Source organism: Daucus carota, chromosome 1 (genome assembly GCF_001625215.2).
Source record: "Daucus carota subsp. sativus chromosome 1, DH1 v3.0, whole genome shotgun sequence".
Lineage (NCBI taxonomy): Eukaryota > Viridiplantae > Streptophyta > Magnoliopsida > Apiales > Apiaceae > Daucus > Daucus carota.
Window position 1 is genome coordinate 44,239,198 of NC_030381.2, and position 22,947 is coordinate 44,262,144.

Sequence of the window (22,947 nt, forward strand, 5' to 3'; positions counted from 1 at the left end):
GTAACCCCCACTTTCTTCTCATTTATTACATCTTTACTCACCCTCAACCTATACTCTTCAAACACTCTCTCCAGTTGTTGAAAGATTGAGCCTTTTCAAGTAAAGAATCAATGGCATTGTTTCTTCTCTTTCTCCTAGCCTTCTCTGCTGTTTCTGCTGACGAAGGTGTGTGATCTTTGTTCACTTTTTCACTAGATTCAGTGCATAAATTTACACACAGACACATCTTGTTGGGGATTTTGATTATACAGTTTGTGGGTCAAGTGTTTTTTGTATATATTGTTGAAAGACTCCATTTTTATGCTGTTTGTTGTTTAAAGCTGAAATGGGCACATAGATTTTGACTGCATGTCTGTGCTTTAACCCTTAATCTGTACTTATTTAGTGGCCATTGGGAGGATTTATAAAGGGGCTTGTTGTTTAATATATGTTGTATATACATTTAGTTGTTGGTTGTTGATTTGTGGAACTAAGTAAGTAACCATTCTTGACATAGTCTTTTGTTGATGAAATTAGAACTACTAGAAGTGAAAAAGGAGCAAAGTTTAAAAATTAATAATGTTCCTTGCTCTTTATATAAGTTTTCTCTTGATTTGTATAGTACTATACTGTACTCCTATTACTGTATTTAGCAAAGTTGGGGGAATTAATAATGTTCCTTGCTCTCTATATTAAGTTCTTGATTTATATAGTACTATACTGTATCATTTAGCAAAGCTGGGAAGATTGATAATAATTTTATTTGTCGACTATACCTTTATGATAACTTATATCAACCAAAACTGAAAATACAAAAGAAAGATGGTGCAATAAGAACAGGACCTTTTAAATTTATTGAGCTTAATAGAGAGTAGGTATCTTCAATCTTGTGTTTGGTTTATAAGAAAGGAGAAGTTGTTTGCAAAATGTTGGTTTTTAGGTAACAAAAGCCAATGTGTTCTTAACTTGTATCAAAGCTGTGCAGGTCCCTGTAGAGTTATATAAATTAGAAAGAACTTGCTTTAAATATTGGTAGAGGTTGTTAAAAATATGGATTGAACTTGGAAGGAAGCTTATTTTATTACAGTGGTCCTCTTTTTAGTCCACTGTGTGATATTTCACTTCTTGGGAATGTTTTTTACATAGAAAAGTGGCAAGAAAGAGACGATGAATATAAGAGCCATATTGGGGCAGCATCGTGTTTTAGTGGTTTTCTGTTAGATCGCATTCTATTATCTTGTCTTGTTAACAGAAAGAGGCACATTTCCTGAAATCAAGCACTCTTGTTTGAAGGTTTTTTGTCTGTCCTGCTCCATTAATTGTAAACATAATTATACATTCTCACATACTTCGATATCCTCCTGTTCAACATTCTCATTAGAGCTGTCAACTAAGTATCTACACGGTGTTGAAATTTAACAATCTGCGCTGCTTTCCTGTCTTCTCAGTTCCTATTTTATTGTGCTGACTACTTGAGCTTGTCAGTTAAGATGTTACATGGTCTTTCTAGTTTTCACTAACTGGAGTCGTACACGAGAAATGAATTTAAGGATGTTTACAGATTAATAATAAAATGGTTCCTTTCTTGCAGATGCTTTCATTGGCGTAAATATTGGAACAGACCTTTCAGACATGCCACACCCAACTCAGGTTGTAGCCTTGCTGAAAGGCCAGCAGATTCGACATGTACGTCTCTACAATGCAGACCGTGGCATGCTTCTCGCGCTTGCTAATACAGGCATCAAAGTTGCGGTTTCAGTTCCAAACGAACAGCTCTTAGGAATTGGACAATCCAATTCAACAGCTGCTAACTGGGTTGCCCAAAATGTCGTAGCACATTACCCAGCCACTAACATCACAACCATTTGTGTTGGTTCTGAGGTACTAACTGCCCTCCCTAATGCAGCCCGGATATTAGTCACTGCCCTTAAGTTCATCCATTCAGCCCTTGTGGCATCTAATCTTGACAGGCAAATCAAAGTTTCAACACCGCTTTCTTCAACAATTATCCTCGACTCATTCCCCCCTTCACAAGCTTTCTTCAATCACTCTTGGAACCCAGTTTTGGTTCCCTTGCTCAGTTTCCTGCAGTCATCGGGTTCATATTTAATGCTTAACTTATACCCTTACTATGACTACATGAATTCAAATGGTGTTATTCCACTTGATTATGCACTCTTTCAACCTCTTCCTGCAAATAAAGAAGCAGTTGACGCCAACACACTTGTCCATTACTCCAACGTATTTGATGCTATGGTTGATGCTGCTTACTTCGCCATGTCTTTTCTAAACTTCACCAATATTCCTGTTATGGTAACTGAATCAGGATGGCCATCTAAAGGTGACTCCAATGAGCCAGATGCAACTTTAGAAAACGCAAACACTTACAACAGCAATTTAATAAGGCATGTACTAGACCCAAACAAAACTGGAACTCCCAAACACCCTGGTATTGCAGTTAGTACATACATTTACGAGCTATATAATGAAGACACAAAATCCGGGCCACTGTCAGAGAAGAACTGGGGATTGTTTAATAATAATGGGCTGCCAATATATACCCTACAATTAATAGGGTCAGGACCAGTTTTTGCAAATGATACTGCGAATCAGACATTCTGTACTGCAAAGGAAGGTGCAGATTCAAAAATGCTGCAGGCTGCTTTGGATTGGGCTTGTGGACCAGGCAAAGTAGATTGTGCACCATTGTTGCAGGGACAATCTTGTTATGATCCTGACAATGTCGCTGCACATGCAACATATGCTTTTGACGCATACTATCATCTGATGGAAAAGGCTCCTGGCAGTTGTGACTTCAATGGAGTAGCTGCGATAACTACAACTGATCCAAGTAAAATTCTGATTTTCTCTATATAATAGTCACAGTGTGTAATATGTTTTTGTTACTTTTCTTTCTATATCCCTTACTGATGTTCGACTATGAATTTACAGGTCACGGTTCTTGTACGTTTGCTATCAGGTACTCTTTAACTTGGTAGAAATATATGGTTTATAATTACTATCAGTATATACTACAAACCTTATAAATTCCTGGAATTTATAAAATATAAACTTTCTTTATGTGCAGTAGTGGCAATAATGGGACTTCTCTAAACAGCACGGCCTCGGCTACAGATTCAAAGGCCTCAGGTTCGCCTGCTTGCATCATGTATGCTGGTACCTACTTTGGTGGCATTTTAGTAATGGAAGTGTTAGTCTGGCTTGTGGTGATATTGTAGTATATAAGTAGGAGAAGAGAAGTGGTTTGCGCCTTGTGGTGTGATCCTTCCATAAGAAGATTTAGCTTCTTGAAGGTGATCCTCTAATTTTCATAGAAAGGGGAGTTAGAAATTCCTAGGATGTCTTTTTAGTGTGTATCAAGGAATTGATCTTTGACTGAAATTCATATTATTCTATTTATTGGCTTCATTTTTCTAGTTAGTAAATTGCAAGTCATTTTATAAGCCTTTGGCTTGGAGCAGCTTATACACGGATGTTAAATGTGTGCTGCTTGGGTTGCTATGATTTTGTAGATTTAGTGAGCTTAAGCAGTCAAGGAATTCTCTGACTGCAATTCATGTTATTCTATTTTTTGGCTTCATTTTTGTGGGAACAGATCATTTCATAAGCCTTCAAGTTAAAGCTTATACACAGATCTTTAGTGTGTGCTGTTTTGATTTAACTCAAAATGTTCTTTAAGTAATTATTTTACGGTCTTAGACTACTCAATTGTTAAGTTATGGAACCTAATGTTTAGAAAATAATCGAGTATGGAGCTTTATTTCCTTGAAATTGTGCCCAAAAATTGTAACCTTTCATGAGTTTTTGAAGTTGAGATCGAGAGGTCATTTCATTGAAATGACAGAGTACTCCTGCTTGATTTGAGCGCCGTGAACATTTACAGTTGAGCTTGCATATTGTCAAGTTGGCTGATTAATTTATTTGAGTTCTGTGAGCAATGATCCTCTAATGACAAGCATAGCTTGGACTTGAATGAATTTGATTTCTCTAATAACAAATAAAATCAAGGTTCTCTAACGACAAGCAAAATCATGGTATGAATTTTAACTACTTTTCTATTGGCAGAACATGAAGAACCTGTTAAGACAATCTGCTACTCCCTCCGTCCCCTTTTACTTGTCCCTTTTGAAAAAATAACGCATCTTAAGAAAATGTTAGTTAGATATCTTGTTTTCATACATATCCCTAATAAATGTAATGAATTAGATAGAATTGTGTATATATATATGCTAGTCAAACATTGGAAGTTGTTACTTTTTGAAAAAACATACAAAAAGTTGCTTTGAAAAGAGAAGTTGACAAGTAATTTGGGACAATTTTTTTTTTCAAAGTGGACATGTAAACGGGGACGGAGGGAGTAGTTCACACCAGTTTTGTTCTAACTCATTAGCTTGAGGAGAAGTATTGAAAATAAATATAATAATAATTTAATTATTGTAGTTGAACTGGTATAATATATAGTCATGCCTGGTTTTATTTCAGTAGGTTGATGATTTACAATGTGTACATATTCATCTTTCCTTGTTATTCACCTTTATTAATCCAGAAACACATAATTAACATGTACTATTGTGTTTGTCAAACCTAAATAAATAGTCTTGCATTTTCTTCACTTTTGTAATCAAATTAGTATCCAAGCAAATAACCACCCGATACACCCATATTTAAATTTAAATATAACTGAACAGATATACATTTACAACACATTTACGCCTAATTTACAACACATTTACGCCTAAATTATAAAAAAATATTTTAACAATTAATAAAAAGATGAAGTTTTAATATCAAGAACACGCTTATAGGTCTTTATAATTATGTTTGAACTTGGGCTTGAATATTTACTTGCCACTCCACTTTTAAAAATAAAGTTACATAACTGTAATGTGTTTTCCAGTCACTTTTATCCGCAAGCTTGGTTCTCCAAGAAAACTGACCAATTGACTAATCTTAATCGATTTAGATATGCACTGTAATTGTTTTCCCCAATTGCAATTACGAAATTTACATTTTGTAATAGTTATCTCCTTCATGTTCGATTTCAAGAGTTTATTTTCCCATCCCCATATCTCTCTCCAGTCAATTAAGATTAATATCACTATTATACTTTCGTCATCGTATACAATGTTCATAATCAATCCATGAATACACAAAGCATTAACAGAAAATTGATTAGATTTTCGAAGATTAATCACATAAGTGAAGTATGCTCTCAGAAAAGGGCCAAAGTTTGTCCACATGAGAAACCAGATGAAATCATCAAACAATTAAAGACGAGTTAAAACACTTTCATATAATTCTAATTACTTGAGCAAAACACTTTCATCTTTGTCGTCCCTATAAGAAGTTTAAGAAATCAAAAACCTCTTAAACGTCTTATAAGTCAAAAGACTTATAAAGCATTCACAAAGCAGATTAGAAAATGAAAACATATTAACTTTGACATGTACTTAATTCTGAGATGATGTTAGTATCATCGGCCTCTCTTCAGTGTGGTTAAAGCAAATCATTCATCATCGAGCTTTTTCACATTATACCAAAACAAACATAAATATAACATAAAATATAATTTGAGAAACTGAATATTAAGAAGAAAAGAAAAACAACGTGACTTGATGGCTGCAGAAGCGATGCTTATATACAGAGACAGCCGTGTTAGGGTTTTGTTGTCACAGAGCTAAGCCCAGCCCAGCAAAGCCCATTAACGGTTTAGTGTCTCGTCAAATGACAGAACCGACACAGATTAATCATCTATTTAAACAAACTCCACAATTTATTTTATTTTTTCATATATCAATTCAATTATATATGAGAAATCACATAGAAGTGACTAATTATTTTTTGAAATCAATAGAAGTGACTAATTATGAAAAATGAAAAGTGAAAACAAATATGGGGTTGAAACTTATTTTTATACTATTATTAAGGATGATTATTATCAATAATAAAAGAAGTATATTCCAAAATTTTTGGGATGAATATCGAATTAGTATATTATTTTGACAGGATTTTATAGTCTGTATTATGAGTTATCAAAATATTCAAAATAATACTAACAATTTTACTAATATAAAAATTAATCCTGATCAAATATATAATTATTTTGAATTTTTTCGCATTAAAATACTAAATGTGGGAATAATATATCTGATGACATGGCGGGTATTTCGTGACTCATAATTTACCACGATTCTCTTGTATATATATCTAAAATATTACCCTATTTTAATTCTTTGAATTGCAAGTAATTAAACGATACACACACAGAGGAGGGAATTCTCTGCCTGTATCTGTATTCCCCTGAATTGATCAAATCAAACAATGCGGACAACAAGAAACCAAAGCAAGAGACAAGCTGAATCAACAGGTATGTTATGTCCTATATTCTTACATACTATTTCATCTCAAACACATACACATATTTACTTGTATAGTCTTATGTTTCATATTTATGTTCATAATATTGTACTAATGCTGCGATGAATAGAGTACGTTTTTTACTACTTTGCAGGGACATATTAATCCATTCAGGAGCTTCTCTAATTGGGTTTTTAATCTTGCTTCAGACCCTTCCTTTTTCTATATCGTTCAAGATGCTTGTGTAGTTATGATAATGTCTGGCACCTGTTTGTATATGTTATTGTGAAAAATCAAGAATTTGAATTTCCATGTCTGTGTCATTGTAAGTTGTTTGTGTGTGATTTCTGGAGTGACCCAAGAATGACCATGTTATAAAGATGATTACTTTTTGGAGTTCTGGAATGTTTTTGTTGGTTAAGGTTTTACTATTGTATGTTGTAAGAAGTTGTGAGTTTTTTTGTGTTTATGCTGTATTGTGCTTTTCCCCCTTGTGTTATGATTGATTTAGTGGGTGGCAATTGACAAATGATTTCGTTTTGGCAGGTGAGGAAGAAAGCAAAAGGCCTCGACTTAATGCGGGAAAGCAAACCTGTGTTGATGATAATGGTTTGTTGCATTTTTTTTAAGTCGTCAATTATCTTGGTTTGCTGTGCTATAACCTATAACTGCATGATACAAGTATTTGAAGGCATATCGCAATTTTTCTTGTGTAATTATTGCTGTGTACATATTTCAGACACCCTTGCTGACATATCACATGAGGCTGTTGACAACCTCCTAAAGAGATTTAATAGACGAGGTTCGAGAGGGTCCAAATTGCAAGAGAGTTTTCTTAGTCGTTGTGATGCCATAAACAAGGTTAGTTAATAGTTATCAATTCCTTGTAGGTGCATTGCGTCAAAATTTTAAACTTGGTCCATCCAGTTCAGTTTTTATTTTATGGACTGCGGGATACTATGATCGGAGTTTATTTTCCTTAATGATTTTATCTGGAATGCAATTTTAAGATTATAGGTTTATATCAGTATGCATTTTTATCGATTTTTCTATTATGAATTTTCAAGTTGGAGAGTGGATTGAAGAAGAAGGAAAAACAAACAGCGGATGAGACTAGTAGTAGAAATGTCACTGAAAGCAGTTCATCAAAAGCGAAGGCAGAAGACGGAATTGCTCAGCAGGCTACTAATGATGATGATCAGATGGACGAGCCCGACTGGGAAGAAGGACCAGTTAACACTATCAGCTCCAGAAATGATCAAGAAGAAGGCAATATTACAATTGAATTTGAGGCATCGCCTGATACAGCGAAGCGGAAGACTATCTGTCGAGCTTCTGCTGAAGATAAGGTGGATCATTATACTGAGCTGAATATATTTTTAAAATTGTATTGCTCTGATATTGGCCTTTTACATCCACTGAAACCATTTTTGTTGGTTCCAGGAACGAGCTGAGCTTGTGCATAAAGCTCATCTTCTCTGTTTACTAGGACGAGGAAGATTAATTGATCGCGCCTGTAATGATCCTTTAATTCAGGTATCTTTCGTTTTATATTGCTTTCTTTCGCATTGATTTATTTTCATTATTCTGATACTTTAAAGAATTCAGCTAATCAACCATTTCTTGAAATTATGAAGACCAAGTCTGACTGAAATATCAGCATCTATAAAATCTATCCAGCTGGAATTTCTTTTTTAAATAAGTAAACCTTTAATAACGTATGTAAAGTTTGGAAGCTTAGATACAAGTTAAAGTGTTGGAATTAGAAGTACTATTTGTTGCATCTATGAACTGTTTTACAAATTTATGTAAGGAAAAGCATATAAAGTTTTTGATATTTTATTCTGTTTTATTGATCTTACCGTAATTTGTGTGAAAATTATACATAAGAGAAGTCATCCTGGAAAAATTGGAACTGCAAAGGTCTAGGGCGTTGGCCTGTGGGTTCTCAGTTCGCTCTTACTCCAATAATAAGTAAAACACTGCAAACTGTTGAACGCCACACAGACAGTTTCCTAATTGTTAGAGACAATTGTCGATTTTCTCGTACTTAATGATTTCTGCAATTGTATTTTTTTTTGTGGTTATCTTTGTATATTATATTTCACATATATTTAGCAGATTTAAAATGGTTATCTAAATTTCCAGAATAGGGGAGACATTCAGTTTTGGATTTATCAGTCTTCTAAAGGTTATAAAGTCAAAATCTGTTGTTATTCATTAATTCCAAAATAACAAACATGTAGTTTTCTGGAATTTAGAAGTACTCTCTAAAAAGGATTTTACCCTAAAAAAAAATGAAATTTACTTTAGATATAAAATTGGTAATACACAAGCGATGCATTAAGATTTTATTGAACCAAGTAAAGTTCTCAGCAAGTATAGATATACAAACATTTTTCCTCACAATATTGCCCATGATAAGTAGGATTCTAATTATTCTGTGAAAACTATCTAACTCTCCATTTATTTTTGCTTTTATTTTAGTATCCATTTCTTTGTATGAAGTTGAATATATATAGTCTATCTATATACTTATGCATATATTAATGGCAGGCTGCCTTACTTTCACTAGTACCAAGACAGTTTTTGAAGATATCAGAAACCTCAAAACTTACAGCAAGAGCTCTGGCTCCTCTGGTTAATTGGGTACAATCTCAACTGAAAGTTGCAGTGTCTTAGTTAAATAATTCATTTTATTTGTGTTTTATTTATTTCCTTGTGCATATGTAGTTTCATAAATACTTTCACATCAGACTCCGAAACGATAAGGAGAGATCATTTGAATCAGCTCTAGCATTAGCTCTTGAGACACAAGAAGGCACTGGAGAGGAGGTAATATATATGTCTGTGTTTAGTTATATGTGTGTGTTTAGTTATGTTAGACATCCTAGTGTGCCTCTATGTTGTTATTAAATTTCAGAGGGGAGTTGCCGGGCCATTTACTGGACACCAGTTCTGGTCCTGAAATTTATAAATAAATTGCAGTACCTGCATATATCGTCTCAGAAGCTTTAATCTCAGTTGTTATTTTGTAAAACTTAGGTAAAACAGCAATCCTAGTATGAATTTATACACAAACATCTCATTTCTTTTTTATGGGAAATGATTCACCATCAGTTCACTAGTGTGAATTGATATCTTTTAGAATATAGACATGATTGACATTTTCCGGTGTCAACACTGGTGCACTGCCATTTACTTTTATACAAGAACCTTCATCTTTAATTGTGCAAGTAAGAGTTGGAAATTTTTGGTATCGGTAGTAATTCACTTTTGCCTGATGGAACTTAAGCACCCTGATCCAATAGATATGCCAATATATTATCAACATATTATCAATCATACTCAATTTGCCAAATAAATATGGTCATATAATGAATGCTGCTTACTATCGACTGTGGTGAGTTGGTTGGTTTCAACTTTTCATTTCTGGTTTGTCTAGAATCTGAAGTTATTTTTGAGGCTTTTTAACTATGATCGCATCTGTTTCTATATCTTGAGTTGACCGATACAATTCAAGGATTATAAACATAAGTTTTAGCCCTAGTTGAAATAATTTTTATCATTGAAGAGATTATGTGAAAGTAATGGGATCATTTTCTTGCAGATTGCTGCTTTGTCTGTAGCACTTTTTAGAGCTTTGAATCTCACAACCCGGTACTGTTTTTGAAAAACTTATTCGTCATATACATTTTGATGATTATTATTTCATCTTATTTTCATCCTTGATTTTTTAGGTTCATATAATGTCTGTGGGTGCAGGCACACACCAAATCTTATTGTAGCGGTTCTTAAAATCTAGTGTTTCCTAGTCTCACAATGCATTGCCCGCACTAGTTCTAAATTTGTAGAAACAAGTTTGAGATGGTCTATCATATAAGAATTCACCATTTTCTCTTGATTAAATTTGGTTAGCCTGAATCTTTTTTTTATTCTTTACCTGGGAAGTAATGTACAACTTTAATTATTATTAATATCAGCTTACTTATCTACAGATTGAAATGAACCACAAACATGATGGATTCAGATATTTCAACTTCTAAATAGGTCTTCAAGAGAATGGTTGACTAAACTGTATGGTTTATTTTTTTAAAACACTTCTAATACTGGTACATTTAAAAGGTGAAGTAGCATTGTAGGAGTGGAAATAGCTGCTCATAGAATTTGGAAAACAAGTGTTAGTATGAGGTGAAATCACTTATCTATATTCATTTCCCTTATTAAAATGCTATATATTATCCTCCAATCTTTCTGCAAGAATGTGGGAGAATCAAAATGGATATAGTTGAATTTTATATGATTGCTGCCGCCTTTCAGATTTTTTATATGCATATCAACTTATCTTTCGTGATTGGATTAGAATATAATAGATGTCCTTCTGAAGGTTTGGACACAAGGTTTTCATATTCTCAGCATGAGATGATTACATGTATTTGGTCAATATGGATAACATATATGGATCAAGTTCCATTAGTATGAAGAGTTTTTACAATAATTATATAATAAATGGCATCCGCATACTAAATTTCAGATCTATTCTTTTTTAGGTTTGTTTCTGTTCTGGATGTTGCTTCCTTAAAACCTTGTGTTGAAAAAAATGAATCCGTAAATAAGAAAGCTACACGTACAAGTAGGGGGATATTCAACTCTCCAACATTGATGGTGCCTACTGCAGATCTAGTCTCTGGTTTTCCTTCTAGACAGTTTGCTCTTGCTGACATGGATAATGTATGTGAAACATCTGGTAGACATTCTTTCAAAAATAAAATCAGAAAGACAGAAAGTAGCACATCTCAAGTTAGAGGTTCTCCTCCTGCTGACCAGTTGAATGATTATGAGGCACAGAATAATATGTCTGACTCTGGTTTTACACAATTCAAGTTGCCAAAAAGGATAGGTGATCTTGAGTTTGAAATGCAGCTGGAAATGGCCAAAGCTGCGACAGCATCTGGACATGATACAATTGATAGAGAGTCATCTCAAACGAATTTCCATTTTCGCTCTCTTAGTATGTCATATAGAGGAACGAGAAGAGTCAGAAGTGAAGAATCCCCAGCTTCTCACGGATTTTCTGTTGCCTTTGGATCCAGGAAAGTAGGGGCTCCTTTGTACTGGGCAGAAGTATACTGTAGCGGGGAGAACCTGACAGGCAAATGGGTTCATATTGATGCTGTCAATGCTATTATTGACGGGGAGCAGAAAGTAGAAGCTGCAGTTTCTGCATGTAAGACTTCTTTGAGATATGCTGTTGCTTTTGCAGGAGATGGAGCTAAAGATGTGACACGCAGGTTCGATATACTTTCTGTTTCAGTCTCTACTTCCAATATTGTCTGATGTATGACACTTATTTAATGGAGATATATCTGCTATTTTCTTACTGGAACAAACCTTATCTTACTTAAATGAAAGTAGCCTATAAGAATGACACCATACTCTTCTTTTGAAAATCTTGCAGAATGAATTTATCAGTAAATTCCCTGATTATATGACCTGTTACTGTAAAAGTAATTTATTTTAAGAAGTTAGTATTTAGCTGGAATATCCCCAGATTTCTCTCTTTCCACTTAATTATAGTGTCATGGAACACCAATCTTTTGTTGTGGTGGCCGGTGGGCATGAATATATATATAAAAAAAAAATATAATAGAAACTCAAAACAGAAGGCTATGAAATTATGGAAACAATTTAATTTTCCTTCGGCTGCTGCATTGGCGAGACTCAGGAGAGGCTGAAGCTCCTACTTCCATTAAGCAAACTTTCATTTGCATGTCCAGTAAAAACAGTTACCTGAACTTTGCAGCTAAGGATTTGGGAAATAGATGTAGCCAAAGTTCTTCTGCACTACCGTTGTCAGTAGCTGTTGGTTTTGGAAACGTTTTTGTGATTCTGAAGAGTGTGTGTGTTAAGTTTGAATCAAAATTGCACTTACTCTGACAATTGTCAAGTGGCAATATGCAACTGCGATCCAGTTGGGCTTGGCTGGTGAGCTTGCTACTTGGGCTCAGTGTTTCATTTACAGTATCATAAAACCACGCCTGGTAGTGTTGTTGAAAAGTTAACTTTTCAGTGTCATAAATGTGTTTTCCAGTAAAAGCTTGTCGGGCTTTAACTGTTAGTCGATCGAAGTTTTGGGTGTTAGGAACTAGATAGGACTTCAACTGTTATTTGGTTTAGTTGAGCTACAGATAGTAGTTTATCTCATCTGGAGTTCAAAATAATAATTATTGCCTTACTTTTAAACGCTTATTTACAAAGTTTAAGAATAACAGTAGGAACCGACTGTACTCTTGATATGTTTTCTTATGCTACACAAATCATTATTAGTAGATCTATCAAAATGATTATGTGAGTTTTACACAATACTCCCTCCGTCCCACCCAATTCGTTACATTGTGGTTAGGCATGGAGGTTAAGAAAAATGTATAAAGTAGTGTGAAAGAGTTAAAAAAGTGGGTAAAGTGATAGAATACATTAATAAAATAATTGATAAATTGGGAAAAGTAGATGACAGTAGTGGGTGGGTTTAGTTTTCATATTATAAAAGTTTACTATTTTTAGAAAGTTTTGAAATGTAAAGAATTGAGAGGACATCCCAAAAAGGAAAGTGCAAAGAAATGGATGGGACAGAGGGAGTAATAATCTTCTTTTATATTTTTATTTTTGTTTTTGGTTTCATCACTTGGAGGAAACTCTACTTTGTACTTTAGGTATTGTATGAAGTGGTACAAGATAGCTTCAGAGAGAATCAATATGGGATGGTGGGATGCTGTGTTAGCACCATTGAAAGAGTTGGAGTCGGCAGCAACTGAAAATATGCTTATGAGACGGGAGGGTTTGAATAAGCATGAGAAGACAAAAACAACTGGAATGCCTGGTCAGTCCATGCTTGACTGCGCATCAGGCCCTGAGAAATCTCTGGCAGAGTGTCCCGTAGAAAATTCATATGGTGTTTCCAGGAGCTGTCTTGAAGATATAGAGTTGGAAACTAGGGCTTTAACTGAGCCTCTTCCGACTAATCAGCAGGTGTGTGATCATTTGTATAACAATTCAATAGTAGAGCAACCTTTTTGAAATTTGTATCTGACTTCAAATCCTGTACAATAACATAGGCGTATAAAACCCATCCATTGTATGCTCTTGAAAGGTGGCTTACCAAGTATCAGATGCTTCACCCCAGGGGTCCTGTATTGGGTTATTGTTCTAATCATCCTGTTTATCCTCGAACTTGTGTTCAAGTTCTCCGTACAAAAGAAAGATGGTTGCGTGAAGGGCTGCAGCTCAAACCCAATGAACCTCCAGCAAAGGTCTGATCTGGCTAATTAAAATTGTTATCTAATTGGATTATTGCATGTTTATTTCTAAGGTATATTGCAATGATACTAATTTGGTTTGTTCGGACCAGGTGTTGAAGCGTTCACCAAAGCAGAACAAAGAGCAAGCTTCTGAAGCAGATGAATATGATGAGGGAGACGACTGTGGACGAGATACTTCTCTTTATGGGAAGTGGCAAACAGAACCACTGCAACTGCCTCATGCTGTAAATGGAATTGTACCAAGGGTGAGATTCTGTTTATAATATTCAAGTAAAAAGGAATGATTAGTTTTTCAAAAAAATAAATAATTATTATCTGTGGAAGTATTGCTTGGAGGAAGTCTGTTTTCGAAACAGAAACTATTTTTAAGGCCCTAAATGTATGCTGGCTTCTCTTTCTAGGATACAGTTGTTGCTTCGTCAGTTTCTGTTTGTGCTCTTAAATGTTTATGCTGTTTGTAACTGTAATATCAATTAAGTGTCATCAAAATCACTTTTTATGCTTATTAAACTTTTTTACTTTAGACATTGTCTTTTTGTCTTGCAAGATATATTGTTTTGAGTGCTACATGGATTAGTCGGTACCTGCTTAAGTTTTATGTAATCAATATTAACACTCCTAACCAACATATATGTATACGCTTGAGCTCTTCGTACAGAAGACGGTTTTAGAATTTCGCTTTTATATTACAATGTAATGCAAGGGTCTGATAGAAAAATGTTTAGGAATACTAATTTACACAACTGAAACCAGCTGTTTCCTTCCATTGTTGCACAGTCTACAACTTTAGTGAGAGAGACCAAGCTGAAGGTACTTAACTTCCCCACAAAATTAAATGTGCAACATGGGCCTGCAATATCTTATTAGTCAGACTCGGACATGATAGGAAATGCTAGTGTGACATGATGTCCTTATGTACTGTTATTTGGCTACTTGCTAACAATCTTTTGCCATGCAGTGACAAAGACTAATGTAAAGAATATAGTATAGCTATGAAAGAGTATATTATGACATTCGAATTTATTGTCTTGTAATAACATTCTGTTTGCGTCTTTAGAAAATTACATCACGTGTTGGTCTAGGTGAGTGTTTCCCATTGTTTTTCTTTTTTTGCTAATTAGTGTCTCACATTGTTGGACATGATATTGTCACAATTTTTATGTACAATCATGGAGTTTGAGATGAGATGCAGACTTCCATGAACACTAACATTTTCAAATTGATGTGTTTTATTAACTTCACCACCAGAAAACGATATGAAGGATCTGGCCAAGTTTTGCTTACTGTTCTTTTTGTATTATTCCTGTTCACTTCTTAACGTTATGAACTATATCAACTTGAACGTTATATATAATAAATCAGGTTGTTGATATGCTTATTAATCTGGTGAATTTGTAAAAGGATTGTTATATTTCCTCACAATTCTATAACAGTAGAAAAGTAATTGTTTATATCCTCCTCTCATTCTTTGCCTTACTAGATATTGATAGTTTGCTGTCGTCTTATTATATAGAATGAACGCGGCCAAGTGGATGTTTGGTCTGAAAAGTGTCTTCCCCCAGGAACTGTGCACCTGAGGTTTCCAGGTTTGGTCCCCATTGCAAAGAGACTTGAAATCGATTTTGCACCTGCTATGGTTGGTTTTGAGTTCCGGAATGGTCGCTCTGTCCCTGTGTATGAAGGCATTGTGGTGTGTACTGAATTTAAGGACTCAATTCTGGAGGTATATGATACTTAACTGTAGTTAATTAATCAGAGTTTTCCACTAATTTCTAAACATTCAGACCATGTCTCTTGTCTGTGTGGTATTTTCTTTTAAGCCTGTCTGGTAGTGTTTGATTATATAGTTGATTGTATCTACTTCTCTTTCAGTTTCTTGTATGTATTGTCTTTTCCTAGTTAATTTTCAGTTACTAGTGCCTTTTAAGTGTTTTGTTTGTTGCCACATACCTTTCAAGTTTTTGTTTATAATTATGTTAAAAATTAGTGTTATATACTTAGAATTGTGATTTTATTTCATGAAAATCTTATATAGTTGGCACCTTTACATAATATTTTCAAGAGTTAATTGCAAAAATGCATCCCTTTGGTTCGGACCAACTACACTTTATTACCTAAACTTTAGGTAACTGTACACTGCCTCCTTTAACATATTTTAGCGCCACATGTTGAACCTTTTGGCCCATTTTCGTCTTGTTTGACCTATCACTTTGTTAAATTAAAATAATAAAATAGACTTAAGATCCTATGACATGTCATTTTAGTTAATTCTTAAGTTTATTTCACCTTTTCTATTTACACACGGTGGTAGGCTAAACTAGACAAAAATGGGCCAAAAGGGTTCGAAATGCGGCGCCAAAAGGTGTTAAGGGATGCATTGTGCAATTATCTAAAGTTAAGATAATAAAGTGCAATTGGTCCAAACCAAAGGGATGCGTTTTGCAATCAACTCTATTCAACCCCTCAATCCCTTATGTTTTAATCGGTAAACTTTTGTTTTTAATAGCATGGTGTGTACTTTCAGTATACATTTCAATTTTTCATGCTAAAAATAAATTAAATGTGATCTCAGTATTTTGTGTAATTATTTTTTTAGGTGTATGCAAAAGAAGTGGAGAAAAGGGATGCAGAAGAAAGGAGGAGGAATGAATCACAAGCTATTTCTAGATGGTATCAACTACTTTCATCCATTGTAACTAGGCAAAGGTTGAAAAATCGCTATGGTGATGGCTCTGCTTCACAGTCTGTAGCTCACACACCAAATTCCAATGTCGAAGCTGGTGCACGTGTCAGTAATGATAAGGATGCTGCCAAGCAAACATCCAAGTCCCAGCCAAGGGATCTGCATGTCGGGAAAGAGAAAGCTCGACAACCAGAAATTACTGATGAACATGAACATGTATTTGTGATGGACGATCAGTCGACTGGTGATGAAGAAAGTTCCACAAGGATTAAGCGTTGTCACTGTGGATTTTACATTGAAGTGGAGGTGTTATAGTACCTAGGCTTATCCTGCATTTAACTTATATTGATAATCAATCACCTTCAGATGGCCGTAGGTAGTTTAATTTTCTTGGATGCTTGGTGATTTCAAAGGTTTGCCTCTCTGTGTATATTGCATTATTTTGGATGTAACAGATACGAAACTTAAAGCTCTATATCTTCTATATCGTTATACTGCCTTCTACGATACCAGAAGTTGCTGATACCATTACTCAAGAACATCCAATATTGGATGTATGGTGGTTGATTTCGGTTGAACATACATTGTTTATGATGTTGGCTTCTTTGTAACATATATTCGCTTATAGCTTGAATGACTTGCAAAATAGACCTTGTATATTCAAATCTACACATGTCCAAAAAGTTTGCTTAATTGATGTAAAAGATTAGATTTTTATAATGTATTTTGGTTAAATATAGGAAAGCAAAATAAGAACCTTCAAATTAAAAGAAAAATGGCCCTAGATTTCACAAAATCTAGGAGTAATGCCCAGAGTAACCGAGTTGAAACGCCGGAATTTGAGAAAAGTGCTGGATCGTGTAGCGTCTTATTGTTTTAATCTCAGCGAAACACTACACGATGTAACGTTCCGCTCTTTTAATCATAACAAATTGTTACATAAAGTAGCGCTATGTTCTTTTAACCTTAACAAGGCGTTACATAAACTAGCGTTCTTTTAACCTGACATAACGCTAGACGATATAGTGTTTTTGATGAATATTCAAAACGCTACATGATATAGCGTTAATAAATGATATTCAGGACCATTTTCTTGGATCGTGATATTCAGGACATTAATGATGGATATAGTGATATTGGGGCCAACATCCAAATTAAGGCAGGATATTGTTTAATTTGAAAGTTACTCCCTCTGTTTTGAAATATAAGTCGTTTGACTTTTTTGCACACATTTCTAAGTTCTTTGACCACATAGTTAAAATCATCACTTTTAGATTTTTTTTGTTTGAATAAAAATATGTGATTAATATTATAATTTAAAAAAGGAAAAATTTTAAAAATAATAATTTTAACTAGCCGGTCAAAGGATTTAGAAATTCGTGCAAAAAATTCAAGCAACCTATATTTTAAAACAGATGGAGTATATAAATATTCACATTTATGAGAAAAGGAACAGAGTTGAAGTGTTGAACCGAATTGATGGCCAAGCATATTAGATATCAAGAAACTGATTAATAAAGCATTGGCAAAGAGGGGATCTACAATTTCAGACTTATTTTTCAGAGAATCAAAGAGAGTTTTAAATTCTGAACATGGCTATATCATCATTCTACAGCTCACATGCTGTTCCCAGCTCATATTAATAGCAACACTATTTTCTCATGCCCCCACACAAGGACTCTATTTGTGTTTCCTCAAACTCTTTAATGCATCTTCCTATATCTCCGTATCTGTATTATCTGACAAATACAACCCATAGACACCAAAAACTTTTGCTTCTTCATTCGGGTGCCCATAACTTGAAACCCCTCAAATTTCGTGCTGCTTCGAAATTTAGTACAGCTTGAATATTGACACGTTATTTCGAGTTGCAAACAAATCGTTTCTTGTCACGTCAACCTTCCGTCCACGAGACCATCTCAAATCATAATTTTATCTCTATAAAATCGAGTTTGATTTTAATTTTAGTTGGCCATCAATTCCTCCATAAAATCAAAGCGAATCCGAAATATGTAATTTGTGTTGGATAATAAATCATAGCAAAATCTCACAATTACATAATTTGTATCCACAAAATTCAAAAACCAAACCACATTAGTGTCTACATCATTGATCCTTCATTCATCATGTTGCATCTCTATCAAGTGCGCCCTACAACATTCCCAAGCACACAATAATAGTAGTACAATCTGATCCAGTCATTGTAAGCATGAATGTGATGGGTCATCAACAAACCATATGGATAAGGCAGAATCTACACTTTTCAAACTACAAGAGAATCAATGACACCCCCAAATTCAAAAACATTCAAATCTTGCAAGTACTACCAATCTAAGCAAACATAAACATTAATAAAACCACAACTAGCACAACAGCTAGAAATTTACTCCCTCCGTCTCAATTTATAAGTCTATTTTAGAATAAACACACATATTAAGAAAAAAGTTGATTTAATGGAATCTTATCTCATGTATCATTAATTAGTGCATTGATAAGTGAGAATATTGTTGAGTTTCAAAAAAATCACAATAAATATAGGGATTTAGTGCATTGAGAAATGAGAATAATGGTGAGTTTCAAAAAAATCACAATTAATATGTAGATAAATTTGTATTGAAGGAAGAGAGGGACAAGTATTCTGAGACAATTTTTTTTTCCAAACTGGACTTATAAATTGAGACGGAGGGAGTACAATCTCAACTAATCATCCATAAACCATTACATAAGCAATTATGACAAATCCCCATAAACATAGTCATCTCCACTACAAATGCACCAAACTTAACTTATCTGAATTCAACAAACACATGAACAACAACAAACCCTAGAGATTCTCGACATACCAGAGTCATAACATAGACATAACTTAATATTACTACTAACAATAACTACCAACACTACATAACATGAAACCAGGTTGGGTAAAGTCAGGTCATGATCAATTAGCTTCAACACCATTTTGTGCCAACTCAGGCTGAACCTTCCTGGGCCTACCCCTAGGTCTGCCGCTCTTTGATGGGGTCGGATCCTTGGGCTTATCCGTCTTAGCCTTCTTGGCCGAGGGAGGAGCATTTGGGTCCTTCCTCGGACGTCCCCGGCCTCTCGAAGGCCCATCTGTCCCTGCAGTAGGAGCAGCAGTAGCATCCGTAGCAGCAGCAGCAGCAGGAGCAGCAACAGGCGTCTCAGGAGCATTCGGGTCCTTGGCCTTAGGTGGACGGCCCCTGCCACGCTTGGGTGGGGCATTGGGGTCGGGGCGCATATAGTTATTCTTAACAAGCACAAGTTCACCATCTTCTTTGAGCTTGTTGAGATGTTCAGTGAGTGAGTTCTGGTGTCCAGCTGGCAGATCACCATATGTGGATTCAATGTGTCTCCCTATTGATGACTTGTTGGAGCCTTCTTTCTCTTTCAGCGCATCAATTGCTCCCATTATCATCTACAATTATCACACAATTCATCAATACATACACAGCATATCAACTCAAAATTATTACCTAATTTCACTAATTTTAGCACAAAAAAATTCAGTTATTTTCACATATATTTACAGATCAAACAACAACACACATACAAATTACAGATTACCGCCAAATCTCACTATTTTCACAAAAAAATACATAATTTTTTAACATTTATTTACAGATCAACTAACAATAAATCTCCCTCCTCTCTCTCTCTCTCTCTCTCTCTCTCTCTCTCTCTCTCTCTCTCACACACACACACACAGAGCAGACATGTATCCAGATCAACAACAAAAATCTCTCTCTCTCTCTCTCACTCACATACACAGAGCAGAACTTTATACAAATCAAAAAGAACTAAACTTTAACACGCAGATATATATATCACACATACATACAAGTCAAACTAAGCAAGAAAAGTGTAAGTATAGGTGTGAGGATACCTCGGGGTAAGGAGGGAGAGAAGGAGGCTTAGAGACAGGTTCAGTAGCCATTGATGAGCTTGCTTCTTCACACACTAAAACACACACACAGTTAAGCGAAGAAATCAAAGAAAGCAGTGAGGGAGTGAGTTTTGAAAAGCACAGTAACAGCTGCACAAATAGAAGAGATTTATGAGTGAAAAAACAAAACAGCTCTTGTGAGCTGATAGACGGCTGTGATCTTCTTATTGGGTTTTAATCGGACGGTGTAGGGTGGTTTGGGGAGTTTGACGCGGATCGATGACGTGGCGGGCTTTGAGAGAGCGTGAGGTGGTTGTCATTGAAATGGATGGGCTAGTGAAATTACAGGATTACCATTGGTAATGAATATATATTACGGCTTTGGGCTGTTGACTTGGGCTCATCGGAGCCATTGGGTTGTGTTGGACAATACAGATTACAGGCCTTAGATCTCGTACAATTTATCGAGCCTCACCAAGATTTTCTCTATTTTAATATTAATTGATAACAAGATTTTCCAGCGACGTCTATATTCATATTCGATAGATGTCTTTCAACAATAAGATCGTATAAATTCGAAAAATAATATTAAAATATTAAAATAAAATATTTTTATATAAATTTAAGTTAAAGAGTATTGATTTTATAATCATATTATTTTATTATATTTTATTAACCGTAGAGATTGATCGATTAAGTTTCAGGAAAAAAATTATGATCCATATTATTAAATTATTTGAAATTCTTTAATTGTTTGTATAAATATCATGTGCGTAAGGCGTACCGGTAGAAAAGTTTTACGATGTGTTTCCTTTTCTAATTTCTAGATGGATAATGTTACATATTCCAATTTTATTCTCAAATAACGTGCGAGACAAGTGATTGATTTTAATTGGATGATCTATGTGTATATAGGATGTCTCATTGTTATTAATGTGCATGAAACTAGTCAAGCATTTTCAACTAAGATTTGGGGAAAAAATAAAAATTCAACTAAGATTTAGGGAAAAAATAAAAATATTTTTTGGGGTCTCTAACATTTTTTTTCTTTTGTTATATCGGATGTCTGAACCTTAGAGTTGTCGAGAGCTGTCGTGGGCTGGTTCTTCTCTCTAAATGACGGAAGTGCATGAGTTGTAAATTTTGAATTTTATTTCCAATGAGATTTCGAAACTAATAGCATCTTTTTGTGATACAGTCGTTGTCCTCTTGATAATCGCATTATTTGGAGCTTGGTGCATTATTAGAATTCATGAGCTTTTGAATAGCTTAAATTAGTCTTGAGGATTGACATACATAAGTGATTTCCGTGTGTAGCCTCGAGAATTCTCTGTCCTCTCTCGGGTATGAGGAGACCATGGTCTAGTTATACCAGCATACTAGCGTGCTCATCTTGAGGTGTATATATGTGATTTTCATGTTTAACCTCAAGAATTTTATGTCCTCTAGGGGACCGAGGAAACCACGGTCAAGTGAATTTAGGATGTTCTTGAGGAGTGTAGAACCATTTGAACGAGACCAGTATGCTCATCTTTCGATGTTTGCTTTTCTTGCGAGGTCCTTGAGTCTGGCCTTTTATTGGTCCATTGAGAGCGGAGATACAAGATCTAGTCCCACAGGCGAGATCATGGCAAGGAGATGTGAATGCTACCAACCGCCTCCTAGAGAGTTATCATGTACTCAAACATTGACATTAGGACTTGTAATGTTCAAGGTTTTTTGTCGAATAATTTTTCTAATAGTAAGTCATACCTGAACTTGTCTACCCCGACTGCTAGGTAGTTGAAGGCCAATTTATCAATGAGGTTGGGGATTTCAGCCGCCTCCGATTTAAACCTTGCTAAAAATTCATGTAATGATTTTGAACATCTTTGTCTCACCGTCATTAGTGAGGCTATCATCTTTGTCCCTTTTCGATTGCTTGAGAATCGGATTTAGTTTATTAGGATCGCCCATGAATTGATGAAGCGTGGATGTAAATTATTGAACTACTTCAATGTTGTGCCCTCGAGGTATGTGCAAAAAATCGGCATCTAGCTATGTTTGAGTGGGGAAAAAAACTCATTCTCCTCTTAAAGAGATTAGTGAAGTCTGAATCTGTGGATCTATCAAATTGATCGCTTGCTTGTATTTTTTAGATGCGTATCTATTTTAGTGTTTTATACATCCTCTGGCAAGGGGGTCTCTAACTTTATAGAGACGGGAGAAAAAGTTTGGTGAGCCTAACGTGGAGTGATCTGTGTTCAAGATCTTAGCAAGTTTATATTTGTAAGATTTTGGTATTGTAGTGGATGTTAATGATTCTGCTATGTATAATATTTTTGATTGATTTGTACTTGTATGAGAGGGTTATATATGTAATATCAACTTTTCTTTATCTTTTCCACTAAATTATACATATTTTTTAACCTTCATGCCCAAACCAAACGTAAAGAATTGGCTGGGACGGAGGTAATATGATTCCAGAATTAAAATTGGTAGTCATAACTTGTTTTCGATTAAGAAAACGCATCATAAACATGCAAGCAAGAGACATAATTTGTTTAGGAATAAGAAAAAGTTTTTATGTTCGTTTCCTGCATCATAAAAAAAAGAATCATAAACATGTGAAACGCATAATTTGTTTTAGATTAATAAAATAAATCATAATTATGCAAATAGATATCATTTGGCTCATAGGATAGGAC

General features: G+C 34.8%; 3 protein-coding genes across 4 annotated transcripts; 2 read left to right on the forward strand and 1 right to left on the reverse strand.

The window, feature by feature from the left end:
- On the forward strand, nt 1-3,416 carry LOC108205074 (glucan endo-1,3-beta-glucosidase 2). Of its 2 annotated transcripts, none has more exons than XM_017374865.2 (4): nt 1-165; nt 1,571-2,830; nt 2,932-2,959; nt 3,071-3,416. In XM_017374865.2, the coding sequence occupies exons 1-4, from the start codon at nt 111-113 to the stop codon at nt 3,216-3,218; spliced, it is 1,491 nt and encodes a 496-aa protein (XP_017230354.1). In that variant the 5' UTR covers nt 1-110; the 3' UTR covers nt 3,219-3,416. The 2 variants fall into 2 exon arrangements, with proteins under 2 accessions (XP_017230354.1, XP_017230346.1); XM_017374857.2 differs by having other exon boundaries at nt 5-165; nt 3,068-3,416.
- Nucleotides 3,417-6,215: 2,799 nt separating this feature from the next.
- LOC108205244 (DNA repair protein RAD4) lies at nt 6,216-16,863 on the forward strand. Its single transcript, XM_017375120.2, has 14 exons — nt 6,216-6,367; nt 6,904-6,966; nt 7,097-7,218; nt 7,425-7,706; nt 7,801-7,893; nt 8,914-9,006; nt 9,091-9,192; nt 9,968-10,017; nt 10,908-11,648; nt 13,068-13,383; nt 13,470-13,664; nt 13,763-13,918; nt 15,187-15,396; nt 16,270-16,863. Exons 1-14 carry the CDS (start codon nt 6,322-6,324, stop codon nt 16,669-16,671), a joined length of 2,871 nt encoding a protein of 956 aa, XP_017230609.1. The 5' UTR covers nt 6,216-6,321; the 3' UTR covers nt 16,672-16,863.
- A 2,182-nt stretch (nt 16,864-19,045) lies between these two features.
- Nucleotides 19,046-20,432, reverse strand: LOC108205190 (HMG-Y-related protein A). The gene is made up of 2 exons (XM_017375031.2): nt 20,261-20,432; nt 19,046-19,792 (listed from the first exon to the last, which is right to left on the reverse strand). Exons 1-2 carry the CDS (start codon nt 20,309-20,311, stop codon nt 19,295-19,297), a joined length of 549 nt encoding a protein of 182 aa, XP_017230520.1. The 5' UTR covers nt 20,312-20,432; the 3' UTR covers nt 19,046-19,294.
- Nucleotides 20,433-22,947: the final 2,515 nt, after the last annotated feature.

Bases quoted from the DNA above. Each gene is read 5' to 3' on its own strand.
- LOC108205074 (XM_017374857.2), top strand. From the start codon at position 111: ATGGCATTGTTTCTTCTCTTTCTCCTAGCCTTCTCTGCTGTTTCTGCT. The intron at 2,831-2,931 runs GTAAAATTCTGA...ATGAATTTACAG, and splicing joins GATAACTACAACTGATCCAA to GTCACGGTTCTTGTACGTTT. The intron at 2,960-3,067 runs GTACTCTTTAAC...CTTTATGTGCAG, and splicing joins TCTTGTACGTTTGCTATCAG to TAGTGGCAATAATGGGACTT.
- LOC108205244 (XM_017375120.2), top strand. From the start codon at position 6,322: ATGCGGACAACAAGAAACCAAAGCAAGAGACAAGCTGAATCAACAG. The intron at 7,894-8,913 runs GTATCTTTCGTT...TATTAATGGCAG, and splicing joins GTAATGATCCTTTAATTCAG to GCTGCCTTACTTTCACTAGT. The intron at 13,665-13,762 runs GTCTGATCTGGC...TGTTCGGACCAG, and splicing joins CCAATGAACCTCCAGCAAAG to GTGTTGAAGCGTTCACCAAA.
- LOC108205190 (XM_017375031.2), bottom strand. From the start codon at position 20,311: ATGGCTACTGAACCTGTCTCTAAGCCTCCTTCTCTCCCTCCTTACCCC. The intron at 19,793-20,260 runs GTATCCTCACAC...TGATAATTGTAG, and splicing joins CTCTCCCTCCTTACCCCGAG to ATGATAATGGGAGCAATTGA.